The sequence below is a fragment of the Ranitomeya imitator genome, chromosome 9 (genome assembly GCF_032444005.1).
Source record: "Ranitomeya imitator isolate aRanImi1 chromosome 9, aRanImi1.pri, whole genome shotgun sequence".
Classification (NCBI taxonomy): domain Eukaryota; kingdom Metazoa; phylum Chordata; class Amphibia; order Anura; family Dendrobatidae; genus Ranitomeya; species Ranitomeya imitator.
Genome location: NC_091290.1, coordinates 64,841,831 through 64,859,155, shown reverse-complemented (window position 1 = coordinate 64,859,155; position 17,325 = coordinate 64,841,831). Strand labels below are relative to the sequence as shown.

The 17,325-nt window shown below is 44.5% G+C and overlaps 1 protein-coding gene across 2 annotated transcripts in view; it reads right to left on the bottom strand.

Annotated features, from left to right (window-relative positions):
* ANO3 (anoctamin 3) overlaps positions 1 to 14,389 on the bottom strand; it is a 745,314-nt gene extending 730,925 nt beyond the window's left edge. The window contains exon 1 of one of the 2 annotated variants that reach the window (XM_069740331.1): positions 14,165 to 14,389. In XM_069740331.1, the coding sequence (XP_069596432.1) occupies positions 14,165 to 14,210 (46 nt within the window). In that variant the 5' untranslated portion in view covers positions 14,211 to 14,389. The remainder of the gene's footprint in view (positions 1 to 14,164) is intronic. The other variant, XM_069740330.1, reaches the window with a different exon arrangement.
* Positions 14,390 to 17,325: the final 2,936 nt, after the last annotated feature.

Here is a 17,325-nt window from a genome sequence, read left to right as displayed (position 1 = left end):
CAACAACAGAGAAGAATGCAGCAGGCGACACAACGGGTTACTCCATGGAGCTCTTTACACATACCGTCCCTGGCTTAGAAAGTGAAGCAGTTAACAGTCCATGCCCATTACAAGTTGAATCTGACATGGAGTGCACTGATGCACAGCCACAGCCAGACTACTATCCTGGTCCTTTGACTCAGACCACAACATTGCCATCGCAGGGTGCTGATCAAGAATCAGACCCTGATGAGACTATGTTGCCCCATCACGAACGCTATACCACCGACCGCTACGGTGACACAGACGAAGTTGCACACGAGCTACAAGAAGAGGTAATAGATGACCCAGTTCTTGACCCCGATTGGCAGCCATTGGGGGAACAGGGTGCAGGCGGCAGCAGTTCTGAAGCGGAGGAGGAGGGGCCGCAGCAGGCATCAACATCGCAACAGGTTCCATCTGCCGGGCCCGTATCTTGCCCAAAACGCGTGGCAAAGCTAAAACCTGTTGGAGGACAGCGTGGCCATCCGGTTAAAGCTCAGTCTGCAATGCCTGAAAAGGTATCCGATGCTAGAAAGAGTGCAGTCTGGCATTTTTTTAAACAACATCCAATTGATCAGCGCAAAGTCATCTGTCAAAAATGTTCAACTACCTTAAGCAGAGGACAGAATCTGAAAAGTCTCAATACAAGTTGCATGCATAGACATTTAACCACCATGCATTTGCAAGCCTGGACTAACTACCAAACGTCCCTTAAGGTTGTAGCACCCTCGGCCAATGAAGCTAGTCAGCAACGCAACATCCCTTCCGGCAGTGTAGGGCCACCATTTTCCGCACCACCTGCAGTATCTGTGCAGGTTTCTTTGCCAGGCCAAAGCCGTCAGGGTCAGGGAATCACCAGTTTCGTAGTACGAAACACTGCATCTAGGGCACCGGTGGCAACAATACCATCTCCCACCGTCTCTCAGTCTGCCATGTCCACCGGCACCCCCGCTAGTTCCACGATCTCCAGCTCTCCAGTCCAGCTCACCCTACATGAGACTATGGTTAGAAAAAGGAAGTACTTAGCCTCGCATCCGCGTACACAGGGTTTGAACGCACACATAGCTAGACTAATCTCGTTAGAGATGATGCCCTACCGGTTAGTTGAAAGCGAAGCTTTCAAAGCCCTGATGGACTACGCTGTACCACGCTACGAGCTACCCAGTCGACACTTTTTTTCCAGAAAAGCCATCCCAGCCCTCCACCAGCATGTTAAAGAGCGCATCGTCCATGCACTCAGGCAATCTGTGAGCACAAAGGTGCACCTGACAACAGATGCATGGACCAGTAGGCATGGCCAGGGACGTTACGTGTCCATCACGGCACACTGGGTAAATGTGGTGGATGCAGGGTCCACAGGGGACAGCAAGTTTGGGACAGTTCTGCCTAGCCCACGGTCTAGGAAACAATTGGCTGTAGCCGTTCGCACCCCCTCCTCCTCCTCTTCGTCCTCCTGCAGAAGCGAGAGCTCGTCCACAGACCGCAGTCGCACAACCACTCCATCCGCAGCTGCCACTGTTGCACACCAGGTCTCCCATTATGGGGCAGCTACTGGCAAACGTCAGCAGGCTGTATTGGCTATGAAGTGTTTGGGTGACAACAGACACACCGCGGAAGTTCTGTCCGAGTTCTTGCAGAAAGAAACGCAGTCGTGGCTGGGCACTGTAGATCTTGAGGCAGGCAAGGTAGTGAGTGATAACGGAAGGAATTTCATGGCTGCCATCTCCCTTTCCCAACTGAAACACATTCCTTGCCTGGCTCACACCTTAAACCTGGTGGTGCAGTGCTTCCTGAAAAGTTATCCGGGGTTATCCGACCTGCTCCTCAAAGTGCGTGGACTTTGCTCACATATCCGCCGTTCGCCCGTACACTCCAGCCGTATGCAGACCTATCAGCGTTCTTTGAACCTTCCCCAGCATCGCCTAATCATAGACGTTGCAACAAGGTGGAACTCAACACTGCACATGCTTCAGAGACTGTGTGAACAGAGGTGGGCTGTTATGTTTTTGTGGGAGGATACACATACACGGGCAGGCAGTAGGATGGCAGACATGGAGTTGTCAGGTGTGCAGTGGTCGAAGATTCAAGACATGTGTCAAGTCCTTCAGTGTTTTGAGGAATGCACACGGCTGGTTAGTGCAGACAACGCCATAATAAGCATGAGCATCCCCCTAATGCGTCTGCTGATGCAAAGTTTGACGCACATAAAGGATCAGGCGTCTGCAGCTGAGGAAGAGGAAAGCCTTGATGGCAGTCAGCCATTGTCTGGCCAGGGCAGTGTACAGGACGAGGTAGCGGGCGAAGAGGAGGAGGAGGACGAGGAGGATGATGGGGATGATTATATTTTTAATGAGGAAGCTTTTCCGGGGCCACTGGAAATTGGTGGCGCGGCAAGGCCGGGTTCTGGTTTTTTGAGGGACACAAGTGACGTGGATTTGCCTGAAACTGCCCCTCAACCAAGCACAACCGCAGATTTGAGAACTGGAACTTTGGCCCACATGGCGGATTATGCCTTACGTATCCTCAAAAGGGACACACGCATAACTAAAATGATCAATGATGACGATTACTGGTTGGCCTGCCTCCTTGATCCTCGCTATAAAGGCAAATTGCAAAATATAATGCCACATGAGAACTTGGAACTAATATTAGCAACCAAACAATCAACTCTTGTTGACCGTTTGCTTCTGGCATTCCCTGCACACAGCGCCCATGATCGTTCTCACACGAGCTGCAGGGGCCAGCAGACCAGAGGAGTTAGAGGGGCAGAAATCAGAAGTGGCGTTGGCCAGAGGGGTTTTCTGACCAGGTTGTGGAGTGATTTTGCTATGACCGCAGACAGGACAGGTACTGCAGCATCAATTCAAAGTGACAGGAGACAACATTTGTCCAGTATGGTTACAAACTATTTTTCATCCCTTATCGATGTTCTCCCTCAACCGTCATTCCCATTTGATTACTGGGCATCAAAATTAGACACCTGGCCAGAATTGGCAGAATATGCATTGCAGGAGCTTGCTTGCCCGGCAGCTAGTGTCCTATCAGAAAGAGTATTCAGTGCTGCAGGTTCAATACTAACAGAAAAAAGGACTCGTCTGGCTACCCAAAATGTAGATGATCTAACCTTCATTAAAATGAACCACAACTGGATTTCGAAATCTTTTGCCCCACCTTGCCCGGCTGACACCTAGCTTTCCTATGAAAAGGTCTTGCCTGTGGACTATTCTGAATGAGTTTTCCAATCTCGTAATTTTCAGCATCTGATTGTCCAGCATACGACATGTTTACACCTCACTAAATGGCCAAACTCCCCACACGGGGCCGTGGTATCGACACTTGGCGACAGCACCCGTGAGAGTGCAGTTTGTCTGAAGAGGTGGGTGAGCCCGCTTTTGGTCGACGGCACTGCCACTGGGTCCCTCCTAGTACAATAAAGTGTCTCTGGCGGTGGTGGTGCGCACCCAACGTCAGACACACCGTTGTAATATGAGGGGCCCTGGGCCTGTACCGCCGGCCACAAGACAGTTTCCCCCCACCCCAGCTCAAACAGTGCTCTACCACTTGCAAAATTATCTCACAGCTCCACCAATGTTTAGTCTATGCGCTGACATCCTTCAATGCCTGCCACTGACAATACCATTGTATTGACATTTTTGTTATGTTAGGCCTTCGATGCCTGTCTGTGGTCACTCCTTCCACTAGGCCTCCACTGACCACACCACTGCTGCCCGTGTACCCCTGGAACCAATTTAAAATTGCCTACAGCCATGTGTTATTATTTTAGGCCTTCGATGCCTGTCTGCGGTCACTCCTTCCACTAGGCCTCCACTGACCACACCACTGCTGTCCGTGTACCCCTGGAACCAATTTAAAATTGCCTACAGCCATGTGTTATTATTTTAGGCCTTCGATGCCTGTCTGCGGTCCATTCTTTCAACTACTACTACACTGACCAGGGCACTGCTGCCCGTGTACCCCTGGAACCAATTTAAAATTGCCTACAGCCATGTGTTATTATTTTAGGCCTTCGATGCCTGTCTGCGGTCACTCCTTCCACTAGGCCTCCACTGACCACACCACTGCTGCCCGTGTACCCCTGGAACCAATTTAAAATTGCCTACAGCCATGTGTTATTATTTTAGGCCTTCGATGCCTGTCTGCGGTCACTCCTTCCACTAGGCCTCCACTGACCACACCACTGCTGCCCGTGTACCCCTGGAACCAATTTAAAATTGCCTACAGCCAGCCCAATTTTTTTATTTTAGGCCTTCGATGCCTGTCTGCGGTCCATTCTTTCAACTACTACTACACTGACCAGGTCACTGCTGCCCGTGTACCCCTGGAACCAATTTAAAATTGCCTACAGCCATGTGTTATTATTTTAGGCCTTCGATGCCTGTCTGCGGTCACTCCTTCCACTAGGCCTCCACTGACCACACCACTGCTGCCCGTGTACCCCTGGAACCAATTTAACATTGCCTACAGCCATGTGTTATTATTTTAGGCCTTCGATGCCTGTCTGCGGTCACTCCTTCCACTAGGCCTCCACTGACCACACCACTGCTGTCCGTGTACCCCTGGAACCAATTTAAAATTGCCTACAGCCAGCCCAATTTTTTTATTTTAGGCCTTCGATGCCTGTCTGCGGTCCATTCTTTCAACTACTACTACACTGACCAGGGCACTGCTGCCCGTGTACCCCTGGAACCAACATCAGAAAATATAAAAATAAGTATTTTGCTTATAAAAAAGAAAATACTGGTGAGATATCAAATGCAGACATTTTAACATTAAAAACAAACACACAACTAAAATCTGGTACAGTACTAAAAATGGCCACCAGCTACAATTACTTTCTCCTGCAAGTAGTTAACTGAAAGGTTTTTTAAATTGAAAACACACATATGGCATCCACCGAGTGTTGTCCTGTCACGTCTTCTTTATATTATTGCCGAGAAGATGCAAAACAATGAAAATAATAAAATCATTAATTACCAAAATAATAGAGAAAGTCAACACCACATTGCAAATAAACATTCATTCCAAATAAAGAAGCAGGGCGCGTCCGAGGGTGAGTATATACCTAATAAGAATATAATCACCCTCGGACGCGCAATGCTTATTTCCAACAGCCTTCCTTCCTAAGAATCAGCCCTTCCGTGGTGTAGAGAGACGTTGTGTTACACTCCAAGGTGTTCCCCAGGTTGCCTTTCCTGAGCTTCGATCTTCCAGCTCTCGTTTAGTAGTTGTTGGAAACTACGCTGCATTAGGCCTTCAAATTGGGTATGGGGTGTAGAGAGAGGGTGTGTTCCACTCCAAGGTGTTCCCCAGGTTGCCTTTCCTGAGCTTCGATCTTCCGGCTCTCGTTTAGTAGTTCTTGGAAACTACACTGCATTAGGCCTTCAAATTGGGTATGGGGTGTAGAGAGAGGGTGTGTTACACTCCAAGGTGTTCCCCAGGTTGCCTTTCCTGAGCTTCGATCTTCATGCTCTCGTTTAGTAGTTGTCGGAAACTACGCTGCATTAGGCCTACAAATTGGGTATGGGGTGTAGAGAGAGGGTTTGTTACACTCCAAGGTGTTCCCCAGGTTGCCTTTCCTGAGCTTCGATCTTCCGGCTCTCGTTTAGTAGTTGTTGGAAACTACGCTGCATTAGGCCTTCAAATTGGGTATGGGGTGTAGCGAGAGGGTGTGTTACACTCCAAGGTGTTCCCCAGGTTGCCTTTCCTGAGCTTCGATCTTCCGGCTCTCGTTTAGTAGTTCTTGGAAACTACACTGCATTAGGCCTTCAAATTGGGTATGGGGTGTAGAGAGAGGGTGTGTTACACTCCAAGATGTTCCCCAGGTTGCCTTTCCTGAGCTTCGATCTTCCGGCTCTCGTTTAGTAGTTCTTGGAAACTACACTGCATTAGGCCTACAAATTGGGTATGGGGTGTAGAGAGATGGTGTGTTACACTCCAAGGTGTTCCCCAGGTTTCCTTGCCATTGCTTCGGTCTTCCGACTCTCGTTTAGTAGTTGTAGAAAAGTACACTGCATTAGGCCTACAAAATGGGTATGGGGTGGAGAGAGATGGTGTGTTACACTCCAAGGTGTTCCCCAGGTTGCCTTTCCTGAGCTTCTATCTTCAGGCTCTCATTAAATTGTGGTTAAATGGAACAACTGCATTTGGCGTACTAGTTGGTTTGGGGCCTACTATCGGTGTCTGCCACTCCTTGCTGTTCTCCTCCACTGAACAAAGCTGTGCCGCCTGTTTACTACGGTTGCCAATTTTGAACTGCATTTCGACTACTTACTGATTTGGCCCTACTCTCTGTGTCAGCCTCTCATTCCAGTTGTCCTCCACTGCAATGCCCCCTGGTTATTCCTGTGTTACTAATTTTGAACTGCATTTAGCCCACTTTATTCTTTGGGCCTATATCTGTGTTTCCACTTCATCGTGCCCATTGCCCAGCCAGTGATAGATGAGTCTGCTGGTACATTGACCCATAACGCAACATTCCCCGTGCATGCTACACAACAACATTGTGACCCTGCTGAAAGTCAGATTGCTCTTCCCGCATACCATACCACCTTACACGGGGACAAAGAGGAAGGTGCAGATGAAAGTGCAGGTTCCTTCATCAGGTGGGGGGAGGAATACTAGTTGGCGACGTCACTGGCACAGGGCCTCCCATAGTACGCAAAAGTGTTGCTGCCGGTGGGAAATACTTACCTCTCCCTGCTCCACTGCCGTGACGTGGTCCAGATTTCCTGGGCCCACTAATTACTTGAACCAGCCCTACCCCACACAACTTTAGCCAAATGACCCCCAATTTCAAATGCCTTCCAATTATTATAAGGTAAATTACGCTTGACAAGCTTCATTAAGAAGAATGGATGGTTTTGACATTAAAATGGGCACTCTAGGTGTTTTCCTGGCCCCCACTCACAGCCGACTATGCTGCCCCATTGACTTGCATTGGGTTTCGTGTTTCGGTCGATCCCGACTTTACGTCATAATCGGCCGATTTCACTCGACCCGACTTTTGAGATAGTCGGGTTTCGCGAAAACCGGCTCGACTCTAAAAAGGTCAAGGTCGCTCAACTCTACTCGGGTGACCTCAGAGTATTTTTTAGTGCTCGGAGATTTAGTTTTCATCCCCGCAGCTGAATGATTTACATCTGTTAGCCAGCATAAGTACATGTGGGGGTTGCCTGGCAGCTAGGGAATCTCTACATGTACGTATGCTGGCTAAGAGATGTAAATCATTCAGCTGAAGTCATGAAAACTAAATTTCCGAGCACTAAAAAATACTCAGAGGTCACCCGAGCGTGCTCAGGAAATCTTGAGTAACGAGTATATTCGCTCATCACTAATTAACACCAAAGTTGGATAATATTGGCCACAGCAGCCTTTATTATAACAAATAAATATTTACCAGTAAATAAATAACCACCCGGGATGGGTCCTTGAAGCTTGAAAATCTTGTGATTAACCATACAGAAAAAACTGTGTACAAAAACCGACCATAACTTACTCCCAGCTCTTACCCCATTGGCATGGGAGCACCAAATAACCATTAAGGGTACCAATGTCCACTCAAACCCCGAGGATCCATCCAAACATAGGCAAAATCCCCCCAATATCACCAGACCAGAGAACCAAAATATAACACCAACTGATGGACACCAGAGCAATTTAGCACCAACTTCAAGGACCCCCAACCGCTGGTCACCATGACCCAAAACAAAATTTAGGACCCACCCACTATACCAATTCCACAAGGGTGGGCGGGTGGTACTGCTCACGGTGATTTCGGAGAGGGAACTGGCCAAACCCCTCCCTAACTATCCCTATAAAACCCCCTCCTTTGCATAACCCACCCCATTGACGTATCCCCTCCCCCTCCACACCCATGTCATGCTGGCCTTCGCCTAACGCCACAGAGGGAGGGGCAGCTTGCTCCGGCCTGTACTTTTAATTCCTAAATTGTTTCTGTAAAATAAAAGCTGAGCTTTGATTGGTTTGCCTTGGGCAACAATGACAGTTTTACTGTAAGACAGATTTGATTTATGGCCTGATATCCCGTACAAACCACACAAGGGAAAAAAAGTTGTTTTTTTTAGACCTATTCTGTGTTACATTGACAAATGATGTGCCAACCCTTGAACATTCAGAGCTTTCATAGACATTACTGGAACAAGCAGACAGCAGAGCATGAGCAACTGAGCAGCTTTTACCGTCCTGTTTGAAAGTAGTACAGAATACAATAACATATGGTATCATCAAATATTTTAGCACAGAGATGGTGCTTGTCACCATAAGATAATAAAATCTTCAGGCTATTCCACATACACAGTTGTAATATAGACTATAGATAATGATAATGTCTTGCATGTTACATTCATGGCGTTATTTCCCCCTCTCTAATGATCCACATAGGAAACCCACAAGTATGTCGCTAAGTGTCATTCCGACTCCATGCATTGTGTCTCCTCATTATAGATTTCATGCGTAAAATAGCATTGTCCCAATGAAGAGCCAATATGTGATTGATGACTTTGTCTCTACAACATGTTTCCTTTATTAAGAATTTAAAGTGATCATGTCGACATGTTCAAGAAAGGCACATATATTACAAAGCGGTCTTTGTAAATAAAAAGAACATTAATTAAATAGTCTTGATTTAAGAGTTATTCCAAAAATACGTTGCTGGGGAACCGACCCCAAGCTGTATCAAGTACATGGCTCTGCAGCGCTCTCTCCTGAATGGAGCAGAAGGGACTCTTGATCCATTGTCTATGGGTCTGCCAAAAATAATCAAGAGCTGTTCTTGGCTATTTCCAACAATTCCATAGATCAGGAGTCCCCAGCCTGTGGCTCAAGGGCTACATGGGGCTCACAGGCTCAAGATGTGTTTCTCACAAATGTCTGCCTGCTTGATACATTAGCATTAGGTCTAGAAGCGAACTATGAAGAGTTCTTCAGATTGAGTTTCACAGAGAACTATAGATATGGATGTGCATATACTGACATACTGACAGGGGGATGGAGGAGAGAAATAAATATTGCAAACTGGTGATAGGATGATATTATTGCATAAATCTGGATGCAATAATGTAGTGAGTGCCTGATATGGGAATACAGAAAAGGGGTAGGAACCGTTGAATGTAAGTACACCGCCTTACTGCAACGGAGAAACAAGGTGGGGATGCTTTGGTTATCATCATAATGGTAATGATTGGTTCTGAATGTCATTACTCTGGTGAACATGGGGCACTGGGTGTGGCTTGCAAACATCTCTCAGTGTTGAATGTAGCTCTCAAGGTAAGAAAGGTTGGGTACTGCTGCCATAGACAACGAATGGAGCAGATGTTGAGCATGTGCACCGTCGCTTTATACTGTGAAGCTGAGTCACTTCTCATGGACAAACCTTGAGTCGGGATAGTCAAGGAGGTCAAGAGATAGGAGGGTACATCATAAGCAGAGGGAAGAATTAAAAGCATAATCAGGTCACGGTCCGAGGTCAAAATACTCAGAGGATAGCAAGTCAGATCAAAGGGATTAAACAGACAGATCGTCAGAACGAGGTCCAAGGTCAGGGAGCTATATCAATGAACAAAATAAAAGGCACATAGGAACAAACCACACTTAGATGTCTGCCATAGCTTCAGCTATCTGGGACTGCCAGCTCAGTTAAATAGCTGAGCAATTATGGAAGCTCAGAGCCCCTGACAAGCGCTCAGCAACTCCCGGTCTCAGATTGGATGGCCGACCTGTCAATCAAAACACAGACACCTCTGCCCACCCCTGCACCAGACTGAACAACTGAGCTGTCAATCATTGCACAGACAGCTCAGCACACCTTTGTACCACACTGGACAACTAAGCTGTCAATCATTGCACAGACAGCCCCGCACTGAAGGGTGGAATCACTACATATACGAGACAGAGCTCTGTAGAGCGTGGCTCTCCAGATCCAGAGCTACGTTCTTAGGATCACTAGGGGTCTCAGAGATCATTAAATTATCCCTATCCTCTGGATAGGGGATAACTTATCAGTTTTGTGCCTTGGGGAACCTTTGTAGATCTATGTGCCTCTTTGGTTATTGGATATTGACAAACCTTGTGAAGGCAAATTCTTATAATTAGTTAATAAAATGGTTTCTAAAAGTGTAAATATCACTTCAAATAAAATGGAAATATTTATTATTACTGCTCATTTTTTCTTTATTATAAGATGAAAAGTTGTGATCAGGAAAGAGATAAGATTAATAACTGCAGTGAGGTCTGTGTATTAAAATCCATGTCCTGTTGCTTAGTTTGCGATGCTTCTCGGGTCCTAGACTGGGTCTGTTCTTCCTGCTCCAGCAATGACAGGTCGACATTGGCATGTGATCACTACTGGTGATAGCCATGTGTGGCGCTATGTTTAACTGTCTCCGGCAGTCCCTTAGAGAATGAATTAGAGCAGAAGTGTGCATATTCGACCTCTGTTCCATTCAGTCGGTTTGTTTTATTCGCTTTATCGGTGTCGGACCATCACTGCTTACACAGTATGGCACTGGCACTGGTAAATATTATGTGTACAGTTGTCAGAATTAAAGAATTTTAATACATTTCACTAATGTTTATGTGTTTTATATTGTTGGTGAATCCCTTTACCTAAATCAAATACAGTTTGTATGTGCACAATTTGATCTTTTCTCACTCAACAAAGTTGAAAGTTATTTTATGTTTGCTCTCTATTAGGTCAGGTTCTGCTATAGGAGAACATCTAAAAATGCTGTATTGTCTTTACATTGAAGCTGCAGGAGAAATACAGCACCGGATTAAACCCTGTGGAGGCCCCTAGGTAGCCAAAATCTTCAGGCCCCTCAAGCAAATCATTTCTTCATAATTTGTTAAACTTACTAATAACCATTTATATACATCAATACATTAATTCAAGGTTGTTAAACAGAACAAAAATTAAATACTGACCTGTCTGATGGACCATCTTGCAAACTGATTTTACCACTTGTTAATGATACCATTCATTTTAACAAAAAAATTACAAGTGGGGTGAAACGATGAAAATGTTCTTTTTTCACTCTTTTCCAAGACCTGTAACATTTTTCAGTTCTGTATATAATGTTGTGTGAGGGCCTGTTTTTTGTGTGGTAAGCAGACATCCTTATTCATTACAAGTTCGTGTAGATGAGTTTTACAGAAGTACCAAGATGGCAGTGATGTTGGTCTTCAGCAGGCCACCAGCTGCCAAGATACCCTCTGGGTGCCATGTGATCAATGTTGCAGGGGTGAATGGTAGCAATTGTACCAATGCTGGTATCACTGCTCTATATAAAACCTTTCTGTGCCTCTATATAAAGTAAGAGTTGCACAGAGTTATTCATGTGGCAACATATAAAGGGTCTGTTCAAATTCATACCCATTGGTGTGTAAGAGATTTGTGTGGTACAGATATGAAATATGGAGCCCATAATTTGTTATGAACCCATACTCAGCCTACATTTTTTATATAAACTCTGAAAGAAAAAGACTTGGTGTGGGCTGTGTAGGGCTCTTATGGCATGGCAGCACTCTGAAGAAAATATCTAGAGAAAATTTCACTTAGGAAACTGGGAAGCTGATGAATTTCTAACTTCCACAAGACTCCTTATTGGTGATTACCTGACTCTGGATCTCCCTACTAGTGCCAGCTCAATCCCTCTACTGAGTAGTCAGCTGCTTGGATTTACTTCACAGATGTGTGGACCTCATGAGCTACAATATACTGTCACTGTTCTTTGGCGACTTTCTAGCCCTAGAACCTACTCTGTGGATCTCTGAGTTGTATGCAATGGATTGATCCTGCATACCTCTTCCCAACACAAGCTATAGCTCTAAAAATGCCTGAGAAGTAAGACTATAGGAGCTCACCGATGTATATCTAACGTTAAAGTCTCTCATACAATGTCATCATCAGGAACATCTCACCAGGGCTAATTGAGGGCTTCTACATTGACACCTCCAGCAACACATCTCACTACTGCCAGGTCACTCACAGCTGGATCCACAGGTACTAGATTCCACCTTTTTTAAATCCAGTCCATGCCTTGGGCCTGATTCCTTTCTCTCTCCTCACTAGAGTGTATCACTGTTTTTCATGTGGTCTCAGCCACTTCCACTTCCACTTACAGCCCTTATTTTTAACTATACAGCTACAGAGCCAGAAGTGAGCAGGTATAAATTCAATACAATAAAGTACATGAGAGAGCCAACAGAGAAAACATTAGCTTGACAAGGCGGCAATTGCACCACATGAGCTGCACTCTCTTTCATCTGCTTTTTGTAATATTTTTATACTTCGGGATTTGACACTTATCTGGACATGTCTCAGTAAATTCTGTACTCTACAAGTAATATGTTAATATAAGGAGTTAACTTTTAAGGGGTTTCTGGTAAGTCTCCACCGGATTGGAGGTGATGACACCCTAACAACCACCAGTCACCTGACCCAGCAGCTAATCAGTGGCCGCAGCGGTCAGGTGACTGGTGGTTGTGACATCATTGCTTATGTAGCATTGGAGAGACAGCACTGGAGTGAGTAGATCCTGGGATGACTATAGCTTCTTTTCTTCTGTCATCACCATGGATCACCACTTTAAAAACACACTGGAGATCATCTTTAAAAGTAAATTCTGAATACACGGCACTTTTGCTAATCTTAGTTGACAGTTCAGTTACAGAAGCTGCAGTATATGGGCAAAACTGTAGGATTTCTCACACTGTCACATTATTATTCTACTGTAGTAAGCTGCTATCTATGCTACAGAGGGGCTGACTGCACATATTTATAACATGAAGCCTGTCATAGCTAGACTTTCATCCACCAGGGACAAACATGCAGCATGATGCGCTAGACGTGAATGTAAGCGATCCGACTAGCGCAGGGTTACTTCATGGCACCCTACTAGAAACTAGTCCCAAGGCACATGCTTGCCAGAACATAGTGCAGAGATATACATATATATATATATATATATATATATACGCACACGCATGAGTGTCAATACACGTATTCGTATCCTCAGATTAAACACCATGACTAAGCTGGTGATAATAGTTTTGTAGGTTCTGTGGTTCTTTATTGCAATCAGGTGCCAATTTCAATAATGATCGTCTATTGCCTATCATACAGCTATGTCCTGGAAGTTCAGAGACCTGCAGGATGTGGAGGGGGCACTTTCTGAAAAGTCTCATTGGGCACAAAGAGAATTGGCTACAATATTTAGTAGTAATTTTGAAACTGCTTAACCTTAACATTTATTAGTTCTAAAATATTAATACAAACATAAATAAATACAAATAATAAAGAGAACAATGACAATAATAATAATAATAATAATAATAATAATAATAATAATAATCCTGTACTTGTTTCTAGCACATGTCACAGCACTTTGTTTTACCATTTTGGTAAGATTAGGTTCAAAATATTATTACTAATGATAGTATTATCATTACTATTATAAGTGTATTATTTAGCTCTACAATCTACTTATTGTAAGGCAGGAAATAATTACAAACAATACATTATTTTCATCATCATCATCATAGCAAGCAATGTAGCTCTAAAAATTACAACAATAAAACCAATGCACTATATTGTTATTGCTATTATTACTTTTTTATTGTACCTAGTAAAACAGTCAATTACGGACCATTTATTGACAACATCGTCATTCTTAATTTGTCGTAAGCGAACATACAACAAAACGCGTAGCCCTACAAGTGCACATGGAAACTACGAACTAGTAGCAAGTAACCATACTGTGCGGAGTATCAGAATAGATTAGATAGACTACAAGGCCGTGAACAGGTTAACCAGGTCTTGCGCGCGCGGCAGGGACGGCACAGTGTGTCGGGTTGCAGAACTTTCAATGCAGTAAGTTTTAATTGCAGGATAATGTCACTGCACAAGTTTGGGTGAATCATCGCGACTAGCGGCAGCAGCCTTTCCTCTCCACTTCCTTCGGACTGTACTATGGGCCGGGGAGGAGGATGAATTCCCACACATCTGCATTACACTGGCTTCCCTGCAATTACCAGCATCAGTAGCACATGCTGCACAAGGACATGCAGAGCTCACATCATAGGGGAAAAGGAAAATCCCACTGACCTTTCTGCTGCTTGAAGCATTGTATAGAGCCGGAGTGATGAACCATCTTCGTAGAGGATGCTGAGCAGCGCTTATGAGAAGGGATCAAGCGGATAATGCATGGGAAATAGAGGGAAATGGATCACCACTTCTAGGATCCCGGGGCTCGGAGAGAGCTGGATAAGGAATACGACACCTGCTTTAGCTGAACACTTCTCCTGATAGACTGTGCTCCCTTATGTTGTCATGGTAACCATGGAGGGAGGTCCAGCTATAGACTCCCCTTAGCGGTTGCTTGAAGGATAATTCACAGCAATGCTCTTTTTTTTTCCACACCGCATGCTGCAGTATGTCATCCCACAACATTACATATCTGGGTCTGAGAAAGGCTGAACTTGACGGACATGTGCTCCCAGTATAGTACAGAACTATGAAAAACAGTATACGCCAATATTACAAGTGCATTGTCAGCTAGAGAGTGTGTGTGTGTGTGTGTGTATAAAGGCGTCATCAATACACAGTTAATATTGTTTCGTCTGATGTGTAATTAATAATACAGGTGAAATAACAATACAACAGGTCTAAGAAGCAGATTTTGTTTTCACATTTTTCCGTAATTATAGGTTAAAATATTTGGTAATCTGCCATTAAACAAATCTAAATGTTTTTGCAATAAAGTCATTTTTCTGCACTAAGGCTGGTTTCACATTTGCGTTTTTTTGGGTGCGTTTTTGCGGTAAAAAACGCAAAAAAACGCATGGTGAAAAAATGCATGTAAACGCGTACAAACGCTGCGTTTTTTTGACGCATGCGTTTTTGCATGTGGTGAAAAAAACGCGGCGTTTTGACGCGTTTACATGCGTTTTTTCATGCGTTTGCGTTTTTTAAACGCATGTTGAGAAATGTGTGACAGCTGCCAATCATCAAAATAAAGTAAAAAACCCACTATAAACAGAAATAGTTAGGGTTAGGGTTACGGGTAGGGATCATAACCCTAACCCTAAAGGGATCCTAACCCTAACCCTACCCCTAACCCTAACCCTAAAGGGATCCTAACCCTAACCCTACCCCTAACCCTAGGGGTAGGGTTAGGATCCCTTAGGGTTAGGGTTAGGGGTAGGGTTAGGGGTAGGGTTAGGGGTAGGGTTATGGTTAGGATCCCTTAGGGTTAGGGGTAGGGTTAGGGGTAGGGTTATGGTTAGGATCCCTTAGGGTTAGGGGTAGGGTTAGGGTTAGGGGTAGGGTTAGGGTTAGGATCCCTTTATCACCTTTATGTTGGGGGTGGCATATCAGTGTGTTTTATGGTTTTTTAATATTAAAACGCATGCGTTTTTTAACGCAAAAAACGCATGCACAAAAAAATGCATGCGTCCCATTGACTCCAATGTATTTTTTGACCCAAAAAAACCGCATGAAAACGCATGCGTTTTTTTTGGGTCCAAAAAACGCTCTCAAAAATACTACAAGTTGCATTTCTGAAAAAGAACGCATGCAGCAAAAAAACGCATGCGTTTTAAAACGCGACCAAACGCGTACAACAAAAAACGCATGCGTTTTCAATGTTAAACATAGGGAAAAAAAACACATGCGTTTTTTGTGCAAAAAACGCTGCAGACAAAAACGCAAGTGTGAAACCACCCTAAGAAGTTAAACAACTGTGTGCATATTTTTCATTTCAGCTCCGCATTATTAGAACTGATATCTCTGCTGAAAAAAAAACTTATTTATATTCTACTTTTAGGATAATCATACATGTATTTTTTAATTTAAAGTGCAGTGCTATTTTCATATCAGTTTATTCAGAATGCAGTTTTTATTTTATAGAAAGTCTAAGATGAGTCTCCCTTGATGAAAAAAGTGTCACAGAAACCTAATACGTGGCGCATCATGCAGTCTATTTTATGCCTTCTGTGAAAGGTAAAGGAGACTCCCTTATCACTCAAGTCAGAAGGTACTCAGAGGTTCAAATATGAGTGACTGACTGCCATCCAAGTCGCAAAGATTCAGTCTAGTTTGACTGCTTGGAAACTCAAGCTGGGCTTTGTGACACAGTGCAAAGATTGTCTGAAGCTGTCTGCCCAAAAATATCCCAGAGGAACCTCAGCCCTCAGATTTTACCTCTTCCAAAAATCTAGACTTAATATGGAGCCTCTTGCTTTGTATCCACAGGGTGGCTGCTGGCCAGAGGAGCGAGCCTGTGATAAGAATTATCAAATAAAGGTGGTTCAATATAATGCGGTTCAGAAATAGTAGACTAAACCAAAGTCAGAATTTAAGTCATGGTGTGATACTAGAAGGACATTCAATAGCAGACTCAGGCAAGGTCCTGACAAAGCCAAAGCAGGAACATAATTTCTACATTAACAGCACAAGAGTGGTCTGAAGTATCAGAGCTCAACATATGACAGTTTCCAGCAGAATGTTGGGAGTTAAAGTATGGTGTGTTTCTACCCCAAATGTGCCAGCAGGGAGCTGATTACACCACACACCCATTAGCCTGCATAGAACCACATGTCATAGGCATACCAGTCTCTCTGGTAGTACAATGTCTGTGTTACCTAGAGACATTGACCATGACATCTGTGGCAACCCTGAGGGTCCAGTCACCACAGAGGTGCTACACCTCAGCCAGAGGTGTGGTGTTCCACTCTCGGGTAAGGAAAGGGGCTCTACCCAGTACCCGCACACTAGCATCCAACACCACACCACTCCAGGCCAGGGGATCGGGGCAGACCGTATTTAGGGAGGGCCCCATCTCAGGCTGGAGTGGGAACTAGGTAGAGGGTGTAGGTGGAGAAAGTGACAGTTGGAAGTCAGGAGTTGCCATGGAAACAGGAGTCATAGAATCATAGAATGATAGAGTTTGAAGGGACCTCCTAGGTCATCTGGTCCAACCCCCTGCTCAAAGTAGGAGTCACTAAATCATCCCAGACAGATGTCTGTCCAGCTTCTGTTTGAAAACTTACATGGAAGGAGAACTCACCACCTCTTGTGGCAGCCTGTTCCACTCATTGATCACCCTAACTGTCAAAAAGTTTTTTACTAATATCTAATCTGTGCCTCCTCCCATTCAGTTTTATCCCATTGCTTCTAGTCTTTCCTTGTGCAAATGAGAATAAAGATGTTCCTTCTACAATGTGACAGCCCTTGAGATATTTGAAGACATCTATTATGTGTCCTCA